This window comes from Leopardus geoffroyi, chromosome A1 (assembly GCF_018350155.1).
Source record: "Leopardus geoffroyi isolate Oge1 chromosome A1, O.geoffroyi_Oge1_pat1.0, whole genome shotgun sequence".
NCBI lineage: Eukaryota > Metazoa > Chordata > Mammalia > Carnivora > Felidae > Leopardus > Leopardus geoffroyi.
In genome coordinates this window covers 7253115-7273482 of record NC_059326.1, presented here as the reverse complement: position 1 = coordinate 7273482, position 20368 = coordinate 7253115, and the positions used below count along the sequence as shown (strand labels likewise).

Genomic DNA, 20368 nt, shown 5'->3' with positions numbered 1-20368 from the left:
GCTAACTTTTCGGATGTGCTCCTTTCTGACCCTGAGAAAGGGCTTTTCTTGGCTGCCAGGAAGCAGGGAACAGGCTGTGGCGGGTGATTATCTGAGAGCAGCCAGGCATAAGGTCAGACGCTATGGAAAACCGGGAGGGGACCAGACAGACAGATTCTTCTTCCTTTTGTGGGCTGGGGAAGACGGGACTTCGTGGCATTTTCCTGAGCATGAAAGGAAGGACGCGGGTTTGCAAAGTCTGTAATTGTACGTTCATTTGGGAGACACCCTGATGCCGAACAAAACAAAAAGCAAGAAAACAACACCGAAACCAGAAAAAGGCGTTGTAAACACACTTTTATTTAAAATTAAGATTTCGGAAACAACTCTACTGAGGGTGGTAATGTAGGTCTTTAGCTCAAGAAGACACAGCACTGAATAATTTAACTTTAACCTTTGAGGGTTCTTTTGAAAGCACCGCTTAGAACGCACACGTTGCCCCCAAAACCGACTATGGAAAGGTGGTTCATCTCGGGAATGAGTCTGAGAACGCACAAGGCAGCGACAGAGCCCCGTTTCCCCCCTCTGGCTTTTGGTACGGAACACCAAACCCAAAGCCCTGTGGGCGCCCTCCCCGAGGGCTCGCTCGCAGGAAAAGGAAACCCGCAAGGAGGCTCTCGCTGCGTTTCTTCCTGGTACATTTCCAGCCCTTCCAAGGGCCACACCTCGGCCTAAGCACGGTCACTGGCCAGCTGACTTCTGCCTCTGAAATTCAGCCTCCAGCAAGATAACGTCTAGGATTTACAAGTGGTTTTTGTTTTTGTTTTTTTTGGAGAAAACTTGAGAAATGACCACGATTGGAACACATGAAACAAACCAACAAACAACCCTGGAACTAGTCGCAACCATCTCGGGGAACTTTGTTTCCGTTTCAGATTTATTTCGAAACCAACTGGCGAACGAGAGAGAACAGAAACCACACGCGTGCGCGGGGCGCTGCCGGAGTAGCCGAAACCTGCTGCGCCGCCTGCAGACGAGTCCCCGGGCGCGGACAGCCGTGTCGCCGCCGCAAAGGACCGGCGCTAAAAACCACTCCAGCCCGAGGCCCGTGCCCCAACCCCGCGTCCGCACAAGCCCCGGTCCCGGCCTCACCGCTTGTCGGACCGCTTCTCGTACCTCGCCGGGCCCCTCGCCGGGCCCCTCCCCGGGCCCCTCTCCGGGCTGCTCCGCTTCCGCGGTGGCGAGGGGCCGCCGCGCGCGCCCCGGCCCTGGGAGCTGGGCTTGTAAGGGTGGCCTCGGTGCCCCTTGCGGTGCTCTTCCTTCCGGCTCTGGCTTTTCGCAGGTGCCTTCGTGGCCTCTTTCGGCTCAGGGTCCTGCTCTTTGTGGGAGGGCAGCGTGTTCTTAATCGTGTTAATCAGAAATCTCTTATTCGCGCCGGCGAGGGGGCACTTCATCCTGGGGAGGGAACAACACAACAGCGTCAGTCCACGCAGCCCGCGCCGACGCCGCGCCCGCCGATCGCAGCAGGGCCGAAGGGTTCTGCGAACACGCAAGCGAGTTTCTGAATTTGTTCGGCTTTCCTTGCATGCCACCTAGTGTAAACTCGGAGCACCAGGGGGAAGAGGCAAGACGCTTGGAATTCGGAGACGGCCGGCCGGACCCCATCGGAACGCTTCGGCCCCCTCTTCTCCCTGGGACTCACTTTCCCCCTGCGACACAGGGGCCACACTTTTCCCCTTGAATGATCAACGCCTGATCTGACTCTAATCTGCACCGCGAGCTGCATTTATCAGGGCTTTTCATGACCAAAGAGTAAAAAGAAGTCCCTCTTGGGCAACAGAAAAGTATGCCTTGCCGTGTCTTGAGTACTGGAGCCAAATGCTCTGTTCTGGAAATAAAAATTGCGCAAAGAATCCATACAAATGCACTCATCGCTTTTTACCTTTAAAAACAAACATCTCTCACACTTGCCACATTAGGACGCTACTCTGTGTTCTCGTGGGGAGCGCCTCACACAGGCCCACCCTCTGGGTCAATTTCTGCTCCGGGTACATTGAAGCAGCTTGTGATTCAAGTTCACCCAAGAGACAAGATGTAGCTAATTAAACTACTAGTTGACAGGCTTACGTATACACTGCAGTATTTGTTTTCCTTTTCACGTGTACCAAATCTCTCATTTTGGAGAAGAACCCCCCCCCCCCCCCCCCCCGCAGGTGAGAGCCTGCATATTTCTCTTGGCCTTGAGCTGTCTGCCACGTGATGGGCTATTTTAGGATGCTGATCCCCCCCCCCCCCACCCCAATCACGTTTCTCACAGCGGCTGGTACTAAACAAAAACGAATGCAGGATTCTATCATCTCCCACGTTTGTAGCAAACCGATTCAAAGAGAAGCCCACACGATGACTTCAAACTCAATCTATCGGCACCCCACTGGAGTGACCCTGTAGCTCGGCACCCCCCCCCCCCATCAGTGAAAAGAGAAACAGACATCAACCTATTGCCACTTACAGGGAGGTCAGACCACCTCAAGCAACCAGAACGGCATCGAATCCGGAAGTGAAATGACAGGTGGGGGAAAAAGAAAAGGCAACGTCTCCTGCGGCAAACGAACAGCTCTTGAGCCCAACGCGGACGGAGAAAATACCTGAGAAGCATCAAAGGTGGTGTGGGCCCTCGACGTGCCAGGCGGGGCTAATGCTCAGGCCGGAAGTGTCGAGGGAAAGAACTAGAACAGGGAGAAAAGGAAATGCAGGCAGAGAGGAGCGCGGCAGGGGCGGTGGGAACCCTTGGAGGCGGCAGCAATGCGGGGGGTTTTGTTTCTCTGGTTAGCGCCGGAGTTTAGAAGCCACAGGACATGAGCTGAGGGGCAAAGAAGAAAGGCAGTGAGGAAGGGGAAAGGAAAACCAGCTCCGAAGCACGGAGGGTGGAACACCACGTGGCTCCCGGTGGCGCCGCGGGGCTTCACGGAGCTTCCAGAAAGAGCACACCAGCCAGCATGACGCTACCTCAGTAGTCCCGAGGCGCAGCCACCTGCCCTGGCCTGGAGCCACAGCCCTGAGCAATAAGGGGGCATCGACGAGAGGCCACCCTGCTTGGACCTCCGTGGCACCAGAGGGTCTAACTTCAGGCACCGTTCCGGAGCAGAAACCTGAACCCCTGCAAACTCGGGAAAGATGTGGAAGAGTACGACACGCTGGTGTCACCAAAGCGCATGACGCGGCCAGACTGCGGGAGAAAGCGGCCCCTCAACGTGGCGGGTGACAAGCGACAAGCTGAGTGCGCCCAGTGCTTCCGGCAGGAGCGGGGTCACTCGTCTAAGTGGACCGCATAGGTCTCTTGCATATGGGGGGCTACGGACGGCTGGCTCCGGAGAATTCTGGGCTATGTTCAGTGGAGCGTGCCAGGCCAGTGCCGATAAAACCGGTCAGCTCTTCTCGGGATTAGACCAAGGGGGAAAGGCCAGCACTGCCAGATGGGACAATGACCCAGGAGATCAAAACAAAACCTTTGGTAGCGCCTGGTGAATTCTGCTTGGTTTTGCGGTCTTCCACTTAAGGCCATCTCCACCCCCACGGGCTTGCCTGAGATGAGCACAGCTCTTCTGCTAGGGACACGCAGGTCCCCACCAAGAGAGCGGGGGCCGAGCCGGAGGGGACAGTTCCTAGCTTCCAGCTGCTTGTGGGACCCACTGACTCAACGCAGCGCCCAGAAGGGCTGTTCAGAGAATGACAGGGCTTTCTAGGGTCAAGTCCACAAGAAAACTGGCCTTCACAGCTTTATTTTTAATGTTTATTTACTTTTGACAGAGAGAGACAGAGAGTGGAGGAGGGGCAGAGAGAGAGGGAGACCTAGAATCCGAAGCAGGCTCCAGGTTCCGAGCTGTCAGCACAGAGTCCGATGTGGGGCTCGAACCCACAAACGCTGAGATCATGACCTGAGCAGAGGTCGGACGCTCAACCGACTGAGCTACCCAGGCGCCCCATTCACAGCTCGCATAGTAAGTGATTCCACATGAAGACATTGTAACATGTGCAGTGAGGATATCAGGGTGTAAGGAGTGCAACAGTGTTGTTGACATTTGAGGAAATCTACCCGGAGAGAGCTGCCCCAGCCTCCAGTGTCGTAACTCGTTTTGCTGAACCTCACAGCTCCGTGCTTTATTGCTACGCGTGCGTACAACATGGTACCCGCTGAGCACACATGCTCTGAAATCATACCATCTATCCAACTGAACCTTGGGCGTGTCATGTGATCTCCCTACCGCCTCTTGCCTGTTAAGTGTGGGAAATGACTGCAGATCCCGTGAGTGAGAACATGCTTAGAAGAGTACCTCATGTGTCACAAGCACTTGGTAAATGTCAGCGCTGCTTTATATCCTAGCTCTGCTAACTAGCCGTGTGACCGTGGGCAAGTTGCTTAACTCCTCTGTGCATCGGTTTTCCCCATTTGCAAAGGGGAGTGACACAAATATCTACCTATTGGGAGGACTTACTGAGACCATGCGTAAAGCACTTAGCACAGTACCTGCCTGGCACACGGTAAATCTTCAGTGCATGTTACCTATGGGTCTATAATTTCTCATCCACAATTCCCAAGTGTTGAAACCTCTGAAAATCAAGTTCTTTCTATGATGCCGAAAACCTGGCCTAACTGGACACTGGGCTATTTATGTCTAGTCTCGATCCCATTTATAGTAGAAGCATTCAGAGGTTTGGGGGCAGACGGGATAACGTGTTGAACGAGCACCCCTGGGGGTGTTCGTCATGCACACTGGAGGTGCTCAAGGGCCTTGCTAAAATGGGAAAATATCTAAATTTAGAAACTTATCAGGATTCAAGGGTTTTAAACAGGGAATGTGGACCGACATTATTATTCTTCATTCTCTCTCTGTGAAAAAGGGTGCACGCCACACTCACATCCGTTAATTTAGCAGGGAATTCTCCTTGATGGTGACTCAGGAGAACCTCCTGAAGCCTCAAATCACCGGGGATAATAAGTTAATCAAGAACAGAGTGGGCTACCTGATGTTTCTCAATGAAAAAAAAAAAATTAAAAGAAGGGGGGAAAAAAAAACAACCAACCACCTGAGCCAGCAAGAAAAGCTTAACGACATTTTATAGAAATTTTCGCAAAAATGGGTAGAACTGCAAAGTTTTGGTATTTCTACACCCGGAAGTTTCCAGTCCCCCACTGGTGTGGGGGGGGGGGGCGGGGGGGCGGTCAATGGGCTACGGGGTATCCCTCTGAGCTTATAATTTGCATTTCCTAAATCCTGTGAGCTCTGCAGATGCTTTTCAGATAGAACACGGAGGGCCGGGGTATGTGGGTGGCTTCTGAAGTCTGTCCCAGTTTTGAAATTCTCTGCTCAGTTATTTTTCTCTCCAAGTTTTGAAAAGCTATCAGCCAGGATCATGGTGCAGTAAGGCATAACGTTTTTCCTTTAAAAAAATTTAAGTGCGTGTGTAGAGTTATTTTTCTCAAAGTCTTGAAAAGCTATTAGCCAGGACCATGGTGTCATAAGACATAACTTTTTCCTTTGAAATTCTCCGCTCATGGTCTGTATGTTAACCCTTTAGAAAACGACTCTTTTCTCATTCATCCCATTTGAAAATTCATTTCACCCATCTCTCCATCTGGCGTCTCAGCTCTCTCTTGGTGCCGCTTTTTCGTGTATTTGAGATGACACGATGAGCTGGCATTAGGTGCCAACCATTCCAGGGTTTTTCACATCCGCACTGGGGTATATAAGGCCTGCGCCTGGGGCGCGGCTGCTCGATGTTTCTGCACCGCCTACGTCCCTGGCTATGTCCCAAGACACGCTGCTGGGGTTGGGGACCGGAGAGGCCATGGGATGGGGCGGCTGCTTCCCTGTCTGCAGCTGTGATCCGTACAACGTCAGTGGTCTCACCCTGGCTGGCTGCTTTCATTTTGGGTTTTAGAAAGCTATCCTAGCTCGTGTGGGAAGAGCCGATTTAAGGCGCTAACGATATAAATGGATATAAAACTCTAAATATAATGAGACTGGTTACAAGTCCACTGGAGAGAACCCACGACAGCACTTTAGGCTTAAGACCCAGCATCCTCCCTCTGGCAAACTCTGAAAGTGACGGGCTTTGCTTCGCTTGCAAAGCCGTCCGCGCAGAAGCTGTGACGAAGGCTGCCGCAAGCCGGGGGAAAGGCGGATTTCTAGAGAATCTGCTGTGAGACAGACTCGGACTGATTGAGGCCGGGATTAGAAGCTTTTCATCTCTCCCTCTCCTTCTGAGTGCGCACACTATGTAACCTGATTTGCGAAATAAGGCACATCCTCCTGGTAGTTATCATGCTCGACTTACGAAAAACAGTAGACTGCAAAACAAACCAAGAGAACAGAAAGGGGAAGAGATACGTAATTCTTTTGCTGATCTTAATACTTTTTTAAATACTGATTTTTTAATACTTTTTGTCTCTCTACTGCTGAAGGTGGGCAGTTGTAACGTCTAACGTGCTACGGGGTCAGACCTGACACTTTTGGATTCGAAAGTAGCTCCACGGGGGCGCCTGGGTGGCTCAGTCAGTTAAGCCTTAAGCATCCGACTCTTGATCTGAGCTCGGGTCATGGCTCAGGTCATGATCTCGAGGTTGGTGAGATAGAACCCCACGTGGGGCTCTGTGCTGACAGAACTGAGCCTGCTTGGGATTCTCTCTCTGCCTCTCCCCTGCGCACGCACGCACGCATCTTCTCTCTCAAAGTAAGTATTTTTTAAAAATAAAATGGTCCCACGAATACAACCCGTCAGATAGTGACATGCGATCACCAGCCAACGAGGCGAACAATGCTGACGCTAACTTGCGTGAAGTGACTGCCCCGTGCCATCCATCACATGACTGACACGACCTCGTTCCGTTTCTCCAGCCATCAAACACTTTATGGGTGGACAAGAGAGGACGAAAAGCAACTCGTCAGAGATCCCGAGCTAGTGGGATGGGAGCCGGGGGTCTGACGCCAAGGTCCACCCTCCGGGATCGTCCCAGGCAGGGAAGAAGGAGCGGAGAGAGAGACACATGCGTGGTGTAACCGGGTGGCGAATCAGCAGGGCAGTCAGGCGAGGAAACCGTAGGCGCTAAGCCCATCAGCCCGCTTGCCGCCGAGGCCGCTTTGTCCGGCCCGGGCACCAAGAAGCGAATCTGGACGTGGTGTCAGGTGGGGAGCCGCTGACACGGACAGGGCCGCGACAAAGGCAGACAGCGCCCTAAACGCACTCGATTTTGCGATCGGGGGCGCACAGCAGGCATTGTGAAATCATGATTCTTACTTTTCTGGTGAGGGAAGCGGAGGCCAAGTTCCCGTGTGACGCTCCCCAACTCACTCCTGTGTTCTGTGGCCACACTCACTCCCACGCCAGCAAGTGGCGCTCTCTCTACCTGCCGCTTGGCACGTTCCTCGGCGCCATCACGGAGGTAAGTGAGAAAGGGCCCTTAGGAAGAACTGGACTCCCAACGCTCCAGGAAACAAGGGAAATATTTCTCATCTTGACGCTGTGCTTGATTGCAACTCATTTTCTTGTTTAAAGCTGCCACAGCCACCACGACCACCCAGGGGGCCTACAGTTGGCGATGTGGCAATCAAATGCCTCAGCACGTGGCCACCCGAGAAATCCTTTCAGAGCGTCATAATCCCCATCGCTCAACTGCTAATTCTTAATTACTCTGCGGTGTGGACAACAGTCCTGAGGCCCAAGGTAGGTTTTCAGCTACTCTGTCCCCAGTGCTGTATCTAAAAGTAATGTGAGATAGGGGACGTGTATGTACATATATAGTTATGCTATTAATTAATTTTTATTTAATTCTTTTGCATGTTTATTTATTTTTGAGACAGAGAGAGAGCATGAACGGGGGAGGGGCAGAGAGAGAGGGAGACACAGAATCCGAAGCAGGCTCCAGGCTCCGAGCCGTCAGCACAGAGCCCGACGCGGGGCTCGAACTCACGGACTGCGAGATCATGACCTGAGCCGAAGTTGGATGCTCAAGAGACTGAGCCACCCAGGCGCCCCGACTGCTGTTTTTTTTGGTCTTTTGTTTTTTGTTGTTAACACTTATTTATTTTTGAGAGAGAAAGAGGAGACAGAGCACAGAGCATGAACGGGGGAGGGGCAGAGAGAGAGGGAGACACAGAACCCGAAGCAGGCTCCAGGCTCTGAGCCGTCAGCACAGAGCCCGATGCAGGGCTTGAACCCACGAACCGTGAGATCATGACCTGAGACGGCGTTGGCTGCCAAACGACTGAGCCACGCAGGCGCCCCGCTGGTAATTTATTTTTCAAAGTCTGAGAAGGCACAGGGTAGGTCCTGCGGCAAAGATAAAGGCCAGGCTATCTGTCCACGTATTTATGCTCGTTGGGAGACCACCAGGAGGAAACAGGCGTGTGACGATAAACCTCAGAAGCCGGAATGGGAACGGTGGTGTCCCGGGATACGTGACAAGCCTGCTGTCCTTGGCTTCCTGCTCCCCGAGCCGCACACATCATGTCCACAGCGATCTCGCCCAGCGGGAACGCACGCGGGGCTCTCCGATTCACATGATCTCACGATTCACTCGATTCACTCGTAACTGGATGTGGAAGGAATGCGGGAAGCTGGGGCAGGAAGGCGCAGGAAATATGACACGTCGGCATCCTGCCGGACAACAATCCACGGAAGAGAGCTAGTGTAGGACACGAGCGTTCAGCCAGGGACGAGAAAGCAAGTGGGGACCCAGGCGTCCGCAAGTGGCTAGCTGGGGCCGCAGGAAACCCCTCTGGGCCCCATGGTCTTAGCTATAGAGTACAGGCTTTGGATCTCGTGGCCCTGAACTACTGCCAAGAGCCTCATCCATGAGTCACTCTGAAATGCAAGCCCTTCCTTCCCTCCCCGCTGAGCTGTGCTCACCTGCTCACTTGTCCGTGTCCACCAGTGGATTAACACCTTTAAAGCCAGGAGGGAGTCTTCTTTACTGCTGCCTGAGCCCGGCCTCTTACTATGCCTACCGGTTGGGGCTCAGGCAACGGAATTAAAAAAAAAAAAAAAAGCCTGCGAAAAGACTCGAGAAATGATCTGCTTTCTGGTATAAAGCCGACTACATACAACAGAAGAACGACATACAGGACTTTTCACCTTATCACCGGACCGACTCCAGGCCAAAACAGAAAGGCACCCAAAAATGCCACTCGCCTTAAAACAACCAGGTGAAGAAAACCGAAGAATCATTTTCTGTCCCACTCAATCCTTGTAACCTTTTATACCGGAATATAAGCCTTTCCCAGGCTAAGGCTGAAGTCCTGCGAGCCCTCGCCGCAGAAATGACATCGGGCTACAGATCAGCTGATGTGAATGTGACCAGAATAAAAACAGCTTTGTAGACCGTGAAGCTGTGCAAATTGCTGAAATGTGTGCCTATAAATTCCTTTACGTGGACTAAAAGGAAGTCATATGGGCCGATATTTCAGCCTCCTCGAGGCCTCTGTTAAGAACAGCTTCTGAAGAGGTTCTTTTGCTGAAATACGTGCACAGAAGTACAGAGCACCAAATGGCCTCTTTCTTTACAAAATAAAAAATGGCATTTCCACTGCATTTTTTTAGTTCAGCAGTCTCTTTCTGGCAATGGCTCAACGACCTCGCTAAGATCGTTTCATGGAACGTCCAAGAGGGGAAAAAAATGGCGACCTAGTGCTATTTTAAATTTTAAGGCAAATACGGCCCATTCTCACCATTACTATCTAACATAGTACTGGAAGTCTTAGCCTCAGCAAAAGACATAAAGGGCATACAAATCGGCAAAGAAGAAGTCCAACGTACACTATGTGCAGATGACACAAGACCCTATGGAGAAAACCCGAAAGACTCGTTTCAATTCCTTAATTTTAATCAACGTGATTAAAAAAAAATGCTAGAACTGATATGTGAACTCAGTGAAGTCACAGGATATGAAATCAACGTGCAGAAATCTGCTGCATTTCTACACACCAATAATGAAGCGGCAGAAAAAGAAATCAAGGAATCAGTCCCATTTGCAGTTACACCAAAAACAATAGGAATAAATCTAACTAAAGAGGAAAAAGACCTATACTCTGAAAACTATAGAAGACTTACGAAAGAAATTGAAGAGAACACAAAGAAATGGAAAAACATTCCATGCTCATGGATAGGAAGAACAAATATTGTTAAAATGTGGATACCACCCAAAGCAATCTACATATTTAATGCAATCCCTATACCACCAGCATTCTTCGCAGAGCTAGAACAAACAATCCGAAAGTTTGTGTGGAACCACAAAAGACCCCGAAGAGCCCAAGCAATCCTGAACAAGAAAAACAAAACTAGAGGCATCACAAGTCCGGATTTCAAGCTGTATTACAAAGCTGTAATCATCAAGACAATATGGTACTGGCACAAAAACAGACACACACATTTATGGAACAGAATAGAAAACCCAGAAACGGACCCACAACTACATGGTCAATTTATCTTTGACACAGCAGGAAAGAACATTCCGTGAAAAAAAGTCTCTTCCACAAATGGTGTTGGGAAAACGAGACAACAACATGCAAAAGAATGCAACTGGACCACTTTCTTCCACCATACACAAAAACAAATTCAAAATGGATGAACGACCCAAATGTGAGACAGGAAACTATCAAAATCCTAGAGAAGAACACTGGGCAGCAACCTCTTTGACCTTGGCTGGAGTAACTTCTTATTAGCTGAAGGCAAGGGAAACGAAAGCAAACATGAACTATTGGGACCTCGTCAAGATAAAAAGCTTCTGCACAGCAAAGGAAACAACAAAACTAAAAGGCAGCCTGCGTCATGGGAGAAGATATTTGCAAATGGCATATCTGATAAAGCGTTCGTACCTAAAACCTATAAAGAACTCATTAGACTCGACACCCCCCAAAACAAACAACCCAGTTAAGAAATGGATAGAAGATATGAATAGACAATGTTCCAAAGAAGACATCCAGATGGCTAAGAGACACATGAAAATATGCTCAACATCACTCATAGTCAGGGAAGTATAAATCAAAACCATGACGAGAAACCACCTTACGCCTGTCAGAATGGCTACAATTAACTCAAGGAAGAACAGGTGTTGGCGAGGATGTGGCGACAGGGGAACCGTCTTGCACTGTTGGTGGGAATGAAAACTGCTGCAGCCAATCTGGAGAAGAGTATGGAGGTTCCCAAAACAAAAAACAAAACAAACAAACAAAAACAACTACAAACAGAACCACTTTGTGATCCAGCAGTTGCGTTATTAGGTATTTACCCAAAGGATACAAAATACGAAAATACAGCTTCAAAGGGGGTACATGTACCCCACTGTTTACAGCAGCACCGTCAACAATAGTCAAACTATGGGTACACACCCAGACACACACACACACACACACAAATATTCAGCCACCAAAAAAATGAAGTCTGGCCATTTGTAATGATGTGGCTGGAGTTAGAATGTATTATGCTAAGTGAAGTCAGTCAGAGAAAGACAAATATATGATTTCACTCATATGTGGAATTTAAGAAACCAAACAGATGAGGGGCACCTGGGTGGCTTGGTTGGTTAAGCGTCCAACTTTTCGTTTCAGCTCAGGTCATGATCCCACTGTTTGTGGGTTCGAGCCCCATATCGGGCTCTGTGCTGACAGCATGGAGCCTGTGTGGGATTCTCTCTCTCCCTCTCTCTGCACCTCCCCTGCTCGCGCACACACACACTCTCTCAAAATAAATAAACATTAAAAAAAAAAAAGAAAGGAAACAGATGAACATATGGGAAGGATGGGGGAAAGAAAGGGAAACAAACCACAAGAGACTCTTAACGATAGAGAGCAAACTGACGGTTGATGGGGGGAGTGGGGTGGGAGGTGTGCTAGATGGGTGATGAGTCTTAAGAAGGGCACTTGCTGTGATGAGCACTGGGTGTTGTGTGTAAGTGGTGAATCACTGAACTCAACTTCTGTGGCCAATACTGCACTGTGTATTAACTAACTAAAATAAAATTTAAAAAAATTAAAATAAAATATATTAAGCAAATATAAAGGCCTTCTAGATGCTGAGAAAAACAAACCATGGCCCGCTAGTAAGCAACAGATTGTCTACTCCTTTAAGATCTGTCCAAGAAGGTCTGCTTGACAGAGATGGAACTTGGGGCTCCCGTGGCTGGGCTGGCTATCCAAGTGCTCTGGTGCCGTCTGCCCGTGGGAGAGGGGTGAATTCTACCTGCAGGATGGTTCCGTTCTTTTTAATAAATAGGGACTGGTAGAGTGGTTTTCAAATTTGTGTGCACTTTCGAATCACCTGGGTATCTTTTTGAAACCCTTTGGCTCAGGCCATCCGCAAACTCATCATTTTTGGTGGCGGGACATAGACATTAGTAATTTGGGAAGCTTTCCAGATGATTTCAAATGTGCAGATGAGTTTGGGAACCAGTGCATTAGTGGTGAAAAGTTTTTATTTACACACACACACACACACACACACACACACACACACACACTTTAAACAGAGGGAAAACCAGGTGTTCTCCCAGGATGAGCCTGATGGGGAAGACGTTCGCTGTGCCAGCACCAGGGAATAGAAGCAAGTCGTGGCTGCCCTTCAGTCAGACCTCTTTGCATAGCCCATAGCTGCTAGGCTGTGCTGGGCCAGAAGCTGCCTCCAGGAAAAGAACCTACGTGAATGTTTGAGTTGCGTGTGAACTAGCTGGTTATTCAGAGGTGAGTGAGCCTGTCAATTCAAGGAAAATAGCTTGCAGGATTCATTGCCAATGATAAAACTGGAGTTTTCAAGTGAAAGAAAATTAGATTTTTGGAAAACTGGGAACTTGACAGGTTCCCAACATTTAAAAGACTCTCCGATGAGATTAGTGGTGATGTTTATAAGTGTATTTTTTAAGTATTCTATAATGTGTTGTCATTAGAAGATGACTCATGAGCCAACAGTTTTGAGATGGCTCATGAAGGATGTTACAGAATCATGTATGGGGAGAAGATCCAGTTAAAGTGCAAGGGAGACCAAGCGATTTTATTATGACGGAATATGAAAAGTCTGCATTATTAAAAAGAAGGTTAAGAATCTACTACTCGCTGAGGTTCCTTGCAAAATTTTGACGGAGGATTAAAGAATACCATAATTTTCTGGAAAGGCTATTGAAATACTTCTTGCTTTTCTGGGCATATATTTGTGTGAGGTTGGATTTTCTTCAAATACTTCAAGCAAAACAACAGGTTGTAGAAGCAGACATGAACTTCCAAGCGTCTTTTGTAAGTCAGACATGAGGGAGGTTTGCAAAAATATTAAACGATATCACTCTAACTCAGTATTTTTTTTCCACAAATGTAGTTATTTTTATAAAAGGCATATTATTTCCTTTTAACATGTAATGGGCTTATTATCATTTTTTAAATGAATAAATAGATCCTTTTAAATTGCTCAATTTAAACTTCAAATACAGTCAACATTGATAGATATAATCCACCAAAAAATTTTTTGGGGGTCCTCAATAGTTCCTAAGAGTATAAAAGGACTCTAAAACTAAAACGGCTCAGGATCACCGTTATTAAGACAACTGAAAAAAATGTCAGCAATGTCAGCAAGAATTCTTGTCCTGTAGACTAATGGGAACTTAACAAGTTTCAAGCCCTATTCTCCCAGGACCCATCTATTACAAGTCTAGAATGTTTTGCTTTGCCTGCCATCTTTTTTTTTTTTTTTTTTATTAAGATTTCTTTATTTTTGAGAGAGAGAGAGAGAGAGAGAGAGAGAGAGAAGGCGTGAGTGGAGGAGGGGCAGAGAGAGAGAGATGGAGACACAGAATCGGAAGCAGGCTCCAGGCTCCGAGCTGTCAGCACAGAGCCCGACGCGGGGCTCGAACCCACAAACCATGAGATCATGACCTGAGCTGAAGTCAGACGCTTAACCGACTGAGCCACCCAGGCGTCCCAGCCTCCCACCCTTTACTCCCTTTTCAACATGCTTCTGCTTCCTTCATGGGAAGAGGCTGTCAACTGTCCCCGACTATCCATTCTTCCTTTTTTCTACAGTAAACGAACCCCAGATATTTATCTGGCACCTGACTACCTGGAGCAAAAACCAAAGACCGAATTCCTGACCTTGTAGTTGGTGAAGGCATGGAACAAAATTCTGGCCAGTGGAGTACATGTAGAAATGGTGGAAATGGTGGACACAACTTCTGGGCAGTGTCCTTAAAGGGGCGGGGCGGGGGAGGGCGTGGCTTCTTCCTTCCTTTCTGCTAAGTGAAATGGAGTGGGCCAATACCAGACCATGTGGAAAAGAATCACCCTCCGTGGTTGGAAGATTTAGAAAACCGGAAGGAACCTGGGTCCTTGACAACTCTGGGGGAACGGCCAGCCTAACTCATGTGACACCCAATGGGCACATCCTTCCTCCCAGAAACGTCAAGATGACCCGCGCGTGGGGTAACTCTCTCCAGGGAAAACGGAGCTGACACTGATAAACCAGTTCTCTCACTATCGGAAAGTTCTACCGAGTCAGTAAGTGGCAGAAAGGTTGTCAGGATAAACGACTTCTATTTGGAGAGCTGCCTAGAAAGAACTTATGCCCTTGAACATTGCGAACATAGCAAGAGCCCTGACTGATACGTTCATACTCACTTGTCGGGCCATCTGAATTCATGATTTAGCTCCGTACTGATTCTCTCACTGAAGGTATGAGATTGGACCAGCGGCTACAGTCAACCTGATCACAGTCCTGCCTTATACCAAACACCAAAGTGGCCTGCCCCTAACAAAACCTGTACTAATCTGATTCACTTTAGAAATTTTTTTTTTCAACGTTTATTTATTTTTGGGACAGAGAGAGACAGAGCATGAACGGGGGAGGGGCAAAGAGAGAGGGAGACACAGAATCGGAAACAGGCTCCAGGCTCTGAGCCATCAGCCCAGAGCCCGACGCGGGGCTCGAACTCACGGACCGCGAGATCGTGACCTGGCTGAAGTCGGACGCTTAACCGACTGCGCCACCCAGGCACCCCTAATCTGATTCACTTTAGAAGGGGCACCTTATCTCTGTAAAGGACAGAGGGCTGGAAAGAAGATAAGAGCAGATCTAATAACGCTGACTGACTGCTCCGTGCCAGGAACCATGCAGAATATTTCTGTCCACTTTATCGCACCAATTTGAGTAACTATCCTTCTAGGAAGTGGGTATTTTACTGAATCTAAGATGATTCCGTATGTGACATACAGATTGACTCACACTGGATTACTTCATTTTGTATCATTTCAACATAAATACATCACAATCAATTTCTAAAAGATAGTATCTTCTGAAAAATGAAGTAACAGCAAAACCATTATCACACCTAAAAAAATCAATATTACTTAATGTCATCAAATACCCCAACTGTTTCATAAATGTCTTTTTAAAAAAATGTTTAAATGTTTGTTTATTTTTGAGAGAGAGAGAGAGAGAGAGAAAGAGAGAGAGAGAGAGAGAGAGAGAGAACACAAGCAGGGGAGGGGCAGAGAGAGAGGGAGACACAGAATCCAAAGCAGGCTCCAGGCTCTGAGCTGTCGGCACAGAGCCTGATGCAGGGCTCGAACCCACGAACCGTGAGATCGTGACCTGAACCGAAGTCAGATGCTCAACTGATTGAGCCACCCAGGTGCCCCATAAACGTCTTTTTATAGTTAGTTTAGATAAGGATCCAAACAAGGTATACATTTTATTTGACGTGTCTCAAGTCTATTAGTTCACAGGACTCCCCTCCTTTTCTCTGCAAGTCTTTTGTTAAAGGGAATTGGGCTGTGTGTCCTGTAGAATTCCCCACGTTGGACTTTTGTGATTTATTCCTATAGCGTCAGTTAACGTGTTCCTCTGGCCTCTGTATTTTGTGCAAGCTAGGAGTTCCGACTGGACATGGGATCAGATTGGGGTTCAGTCTCTTCGACAAGGATGTCTCCTAAGTAGTGGCCTGGTTTTCCGCATCTTTTCTCAGCATGAAGACGGGTCCGTGAGTTCAGGTGTGGGTCCGCCTGACCTGTCCCAGAATGGTCCCCAGCAAGTCCGCATCTGGTCAGTGTAGCGGCCAGTGACCTTTGCCTAGGTCCAGTGCGTCCTTCGGGATTGCAAATGATGCCATTCTTTTTCTTTTAAAATTGGGTTTACGAGACAGAATGCACACAGAATAAAATTTATCCTTTTAAGTAAACAGCGTTAAGAGTTTTGACAAATGTACGAGGTCCATCAAGACGTAGCGCGTTTCTGTCACCCAAGTTCTGCACTTAACCCCTTCCTTCTGTCCCCATGTCCTGGCAACCAGTGATCTGCTTTCGGTCCCTATCGTTCTGGGTTTTCTAGAAGGCCACATAACTGGAATCTTACACTGTGTATGGTTTTTTTGTCTGGCTTCTTTCACTTGGCAGGCTCCTGGGATTCAGCCATGCTGTGTGTATTTCCCGTCCTCTTTATTATCAAGGAGTGCTGAATGTATAGCTAGAACCACAATTTGTTTACCCGTTCATTAGTCAGTAGACATTTCAGTTGTTTCCAGTTTTCATTTACTCATTTATTTATTTTTAAATGTTTACTCATTCTTGAAAGACAGAGAGAGACAGAGCGCGAGCAGGGGAGGGGCAGAGAGAGAGGGAGACACAGAATCCGAAGCGGGCTCCAGGCTCCGAGCTGTCAGCACAGAGCCGGACGCGGGGCTTGAACTCACGATCCACAAGATCATGACCTGAGCCCAAGTCGGACGCTTAACCGACTGAGCCACCCAGGGGCCCCTCGGTTGTTTCCAGTTTTGAGCCATCATGAATAAAAGCGCCATAAACATTACTGTGCGCATTTGGGTGGGTGCCTAAGTTTTCAATTCTCTGGTAATTGGTCAGAAGTCGTCTCTGTGGTGAGTATTTATAAGAAACTGCCAACTATGTTTCACAATGGCTGTATGATCTTACATTTCTGCCAACAGTGTGTGAGCATTTTAGTTGTGCCACATCTTCGTCTTTATTTGGGACTGTCAGCCTTTTTTAATTTTTATTTTGGATACTTCAGTGCATCCATAGTGGTGGTAACTAACTGATGTTTTCATTTGCATTTTCCTCATAACTAATGATTTGAGCATCTCTTTTTTTTTAATGTTTGTTTATTTTTGAAGGAGAGAGACACACAGAGTGTGCGTGGGGGAGGGGCAAAGAAAGAGGGAGAGACACCGCTGAAGCAGTGAGCATCTCTTTATATGCTGATTGGCCAACCCTGTATCATTTTCAATGATGTGTTTGTTCAGATCTTTTGCCTATTTTTAAATTGGATTGTTTGTTTTCTTATTGAGTTGCTAAGAATTCAAATGGTGATCTTATTCTAGCATTCTTTTATATTAAAAAAATTTTTTTTTAAGTTTATTTATTTGTTTTGAGAGAGAGAGAGAATGTACAGGAGGGGCAGAGAGGGAGGGAAAGAAGAAAGAATCCCAAGCACTTGTCACAGTGTGGAGCCCGATGTGGGGCTCGAACTCACCAACCGTGGGATCATGACCTGCGCCGAAATCAAGAGTCAGTCGCTAAACCGACCGGACTGAACCACCCAGGCACCCCACGATGTCCTTTTACATTTAATAGTTGCAATTCCACAGGGGAGTTTTCTTTCATCAATGATTTGGCAACCCCGCAGCACAATGTGTACAGGGAACAGGATAAACGTTTTATTCTTCCTCTCTCTTTGCCAATTTTATGGACAATGATTTGGTTCCACGGCATTCTCCAAATGGGACCGCTAAGTTTCTTGTTGTGATTATCATGATGACCTTGTGGATCTGAACATAGTTGAGGTATCTCGGTCTTTATAGCTTTATTCTTCTTGGTGATCAAATTACCCCATCTGGCGGGAGGGATTTCAAGTTGTTTCCTGAGTCTTTCGGCCATCACTACAGTAGTCTTCGAGTGTTTCTTTGCTTTCTCGTGTGACAAGATTCTCCGGATCCTCTTATACATTCCGTCTGTGTAGTAACGGTGTAACCTTGCCCACAGAGAGGGCGGACTTCTGGGAGGGGATCTCAATTCTAGGAGGTAATGTCACACGCCGGACAGAAATGTCTTTGTCTAGAGTGGATCTTAGGATGGGGCAGGCCATGCCTGATGGTCTTAGAGCGCAAGCTGGCCCTGCCAAAACCCCCCAACCATGTGATTTTGGGCGGGAGCTTTGGGTCACGGGGTCTTGGTTAACCTCGACACTGAGGCCAACCACATGAGCAATCAATCATGCCTAAGTAATGAAATCCCAACAAAAACTCTGCATACCGAGGCCTGGGTGAGCTTCCCTGCTGACGATATGCCATGTATATTGTCACACCTTAATGCTGACTCTATGGGGAGAGGACAACAGAAGCTTCATGTCTGGAACCCTCTCAGACAATACCATTTATGCCCCTTACTTTGGCTGCTGATCCGAATCTGTGTTCTTTCCCTGTAGTAAGCCGTAACTGTGAGTCTCACAGTTTTCTGTGAATTGTAGGGATTCATCAGTGACTTAAGGAAGCTGAGGGTACGTTGGGAACTCCCTGAATTTGCAGGTGGTGTAAGAAGTGAGGGCAGTCTTGGTGACTGTGACCTCTAACTTGCAGTTTGGTGAAGGCCAGACACTGCTTCAGATCTGCAGTCAGTTACCTCTCTAAAGCATGGCTTTGTACTGATATTTCCAATTCGAATTTAGGATTACAGGTTTTTACTTTGATTTTACATTTGCACCCCTTTGACGCTGGACATCTTGGTATTTAGAGCAGGTAAATATTTGCTTTATCCTGTTACATAATATTTTCCGAATAACAACATCATATTTTTGACAACATGATGATGGAAAACAATTTAAGATTTCCTGGTAGTTCTTTTCAAAATGTAGTCACATTTCAGATCACGCACAGTAGTTCCTTTATGTGCGGCTAAGTCATTCACTAAATGGCTTTTTAGGTCTATTTGTTTTATTTTGCTTGATTTTTAAGGATTGACTTTTCCCTTTATTTACTTTGTTTTACATTTTACGTAAATCACGTGCATGGTTCTAAGAGTCAAATCTACAGAATGAGGTGTGTTCTGAAGCCTAGTTTTTCTCCTCATTTTTAGATTCGACTCTTAATCACCCACAATCCTCCATTGTTGCGGATTTTAAATTCTAGATAAAAGATCTAAACTCAGCATATTTAACACATGAATGCCTATGTTATTGCTAAAGTGAAGCTTAAAAATGCTTAGGATTAAATTCTTAAGGGTAAATTCCTCTTTTGTTTCTAAACTTTAAGTTTTAAAGCTCTATTTTGTATAGAAACTGCAAAGGCAACTTAAGTTCTACCCAGCTGAACTGTCACATAGTCGAAATACTTACGAGTAGAATTTTAAAAATAAATTTCAATTTGCCAAGGGCTATAATTAAAACAGAGATCCTTGGGGCGCCTGGGTGGCTCAGTCGGTTAAGCGTCACACTCTTGATTTCAGCCCAGGCCATGATCTCACGGTTCAGCGGACGGGATTGAGCCCTACAGAGCCCACTTGGGATTCTGTCTCCCTCTCTCTCTCAAAATAAACAAAAAGAAACAAAAAACAAAACAAAACAGAGATCCTTAAACAATGAACACTGATACAACATTACTCTCACATGGCGCCTTTGGGCAGATCTACATATCCACCAGGGATTTGTGATCTAAAGGGATGACGGAGCCTTCACAGATGCTCGCCCTCCATACCATAGCCCTCTTCCTCAGGGTCGCAGAGTCCCCAGAGCTGGCCCTCAACAGGGCTCCCACTCTCCTGCTCGCCTCTGGGGGATTTCCTCTACAGCCACAGCTTTACATTCCTTTCACCGGCTACAGGTTTACGTACCCACATCTCCAGCCGAGACTTTCTCTTTAATACTGTTCTGTTTTAAGGAAGATCACTCAAGAACTTACCAACCCATAGGTCCCATCGTTTCTGCTCTCGTTTTGCCACGTTTTGCCTCTTTAAGCAATTCTTCAATTGCTTTCCTGATGGGGAGAAAAATCGAGTTGAGAGGTAGTCACACGACTGAATTCTTAAAAATCAGTTTATTCCACATATATGATCCTGTGGAAAGAACAGCTTTTGAAACACCGAATGCCAAAATGGGGGAGAAGTTTTTTTAGATTAAAAAAAAAAAACAAAAAACATGGCTGACAGTTTTGAGCAGGTAAAAATTAAAAAGAAACTTTGTATATGAAGGGGAAACACACTGAAAATTAAAGACAAAATGACAAGCTGTATCTGTATTTAAAATGTTCAAATGCACTCTTATTCTAAGAAATACTAATGAACCCAACTCTGATAAATATATTTCTACCCATTAGTTAGTAAGAGAGTAGAGAAAGGAGTACTCTTTGCTCTACTAA

General features: G+C 47.2%; 1 protein-coding gene across 1 annotated transcript in view; it reads right to left on the bottom strand.

Moving 5' to 3' along the window:
• Window positions 1-319: 319 nt before the first annotated feature.
• The window catches only part of LOC123590973 (protein POLR1D-like), a 48298-nt gene continuing 28249 nt past the window's right edge, over window positions 320-20368 (bottom strand). Inside the window, exons 2-3 of the mRNA XM_045464699.1 lie at window positions 19913-19987; window positions 320-1434 (exon numbers count right to left, since the gene is read on the bottom strand). Coding sequence (XP_045320655.1) covers window positions 1128-1434; window positions 19913-19987 — 382 coding nt within the window. The 3' untranslated portion in view covers window positions 320-1127. The remainder of the gene's footprint in view (window positions 1435-19912; window positions 19988-20368) is intronic.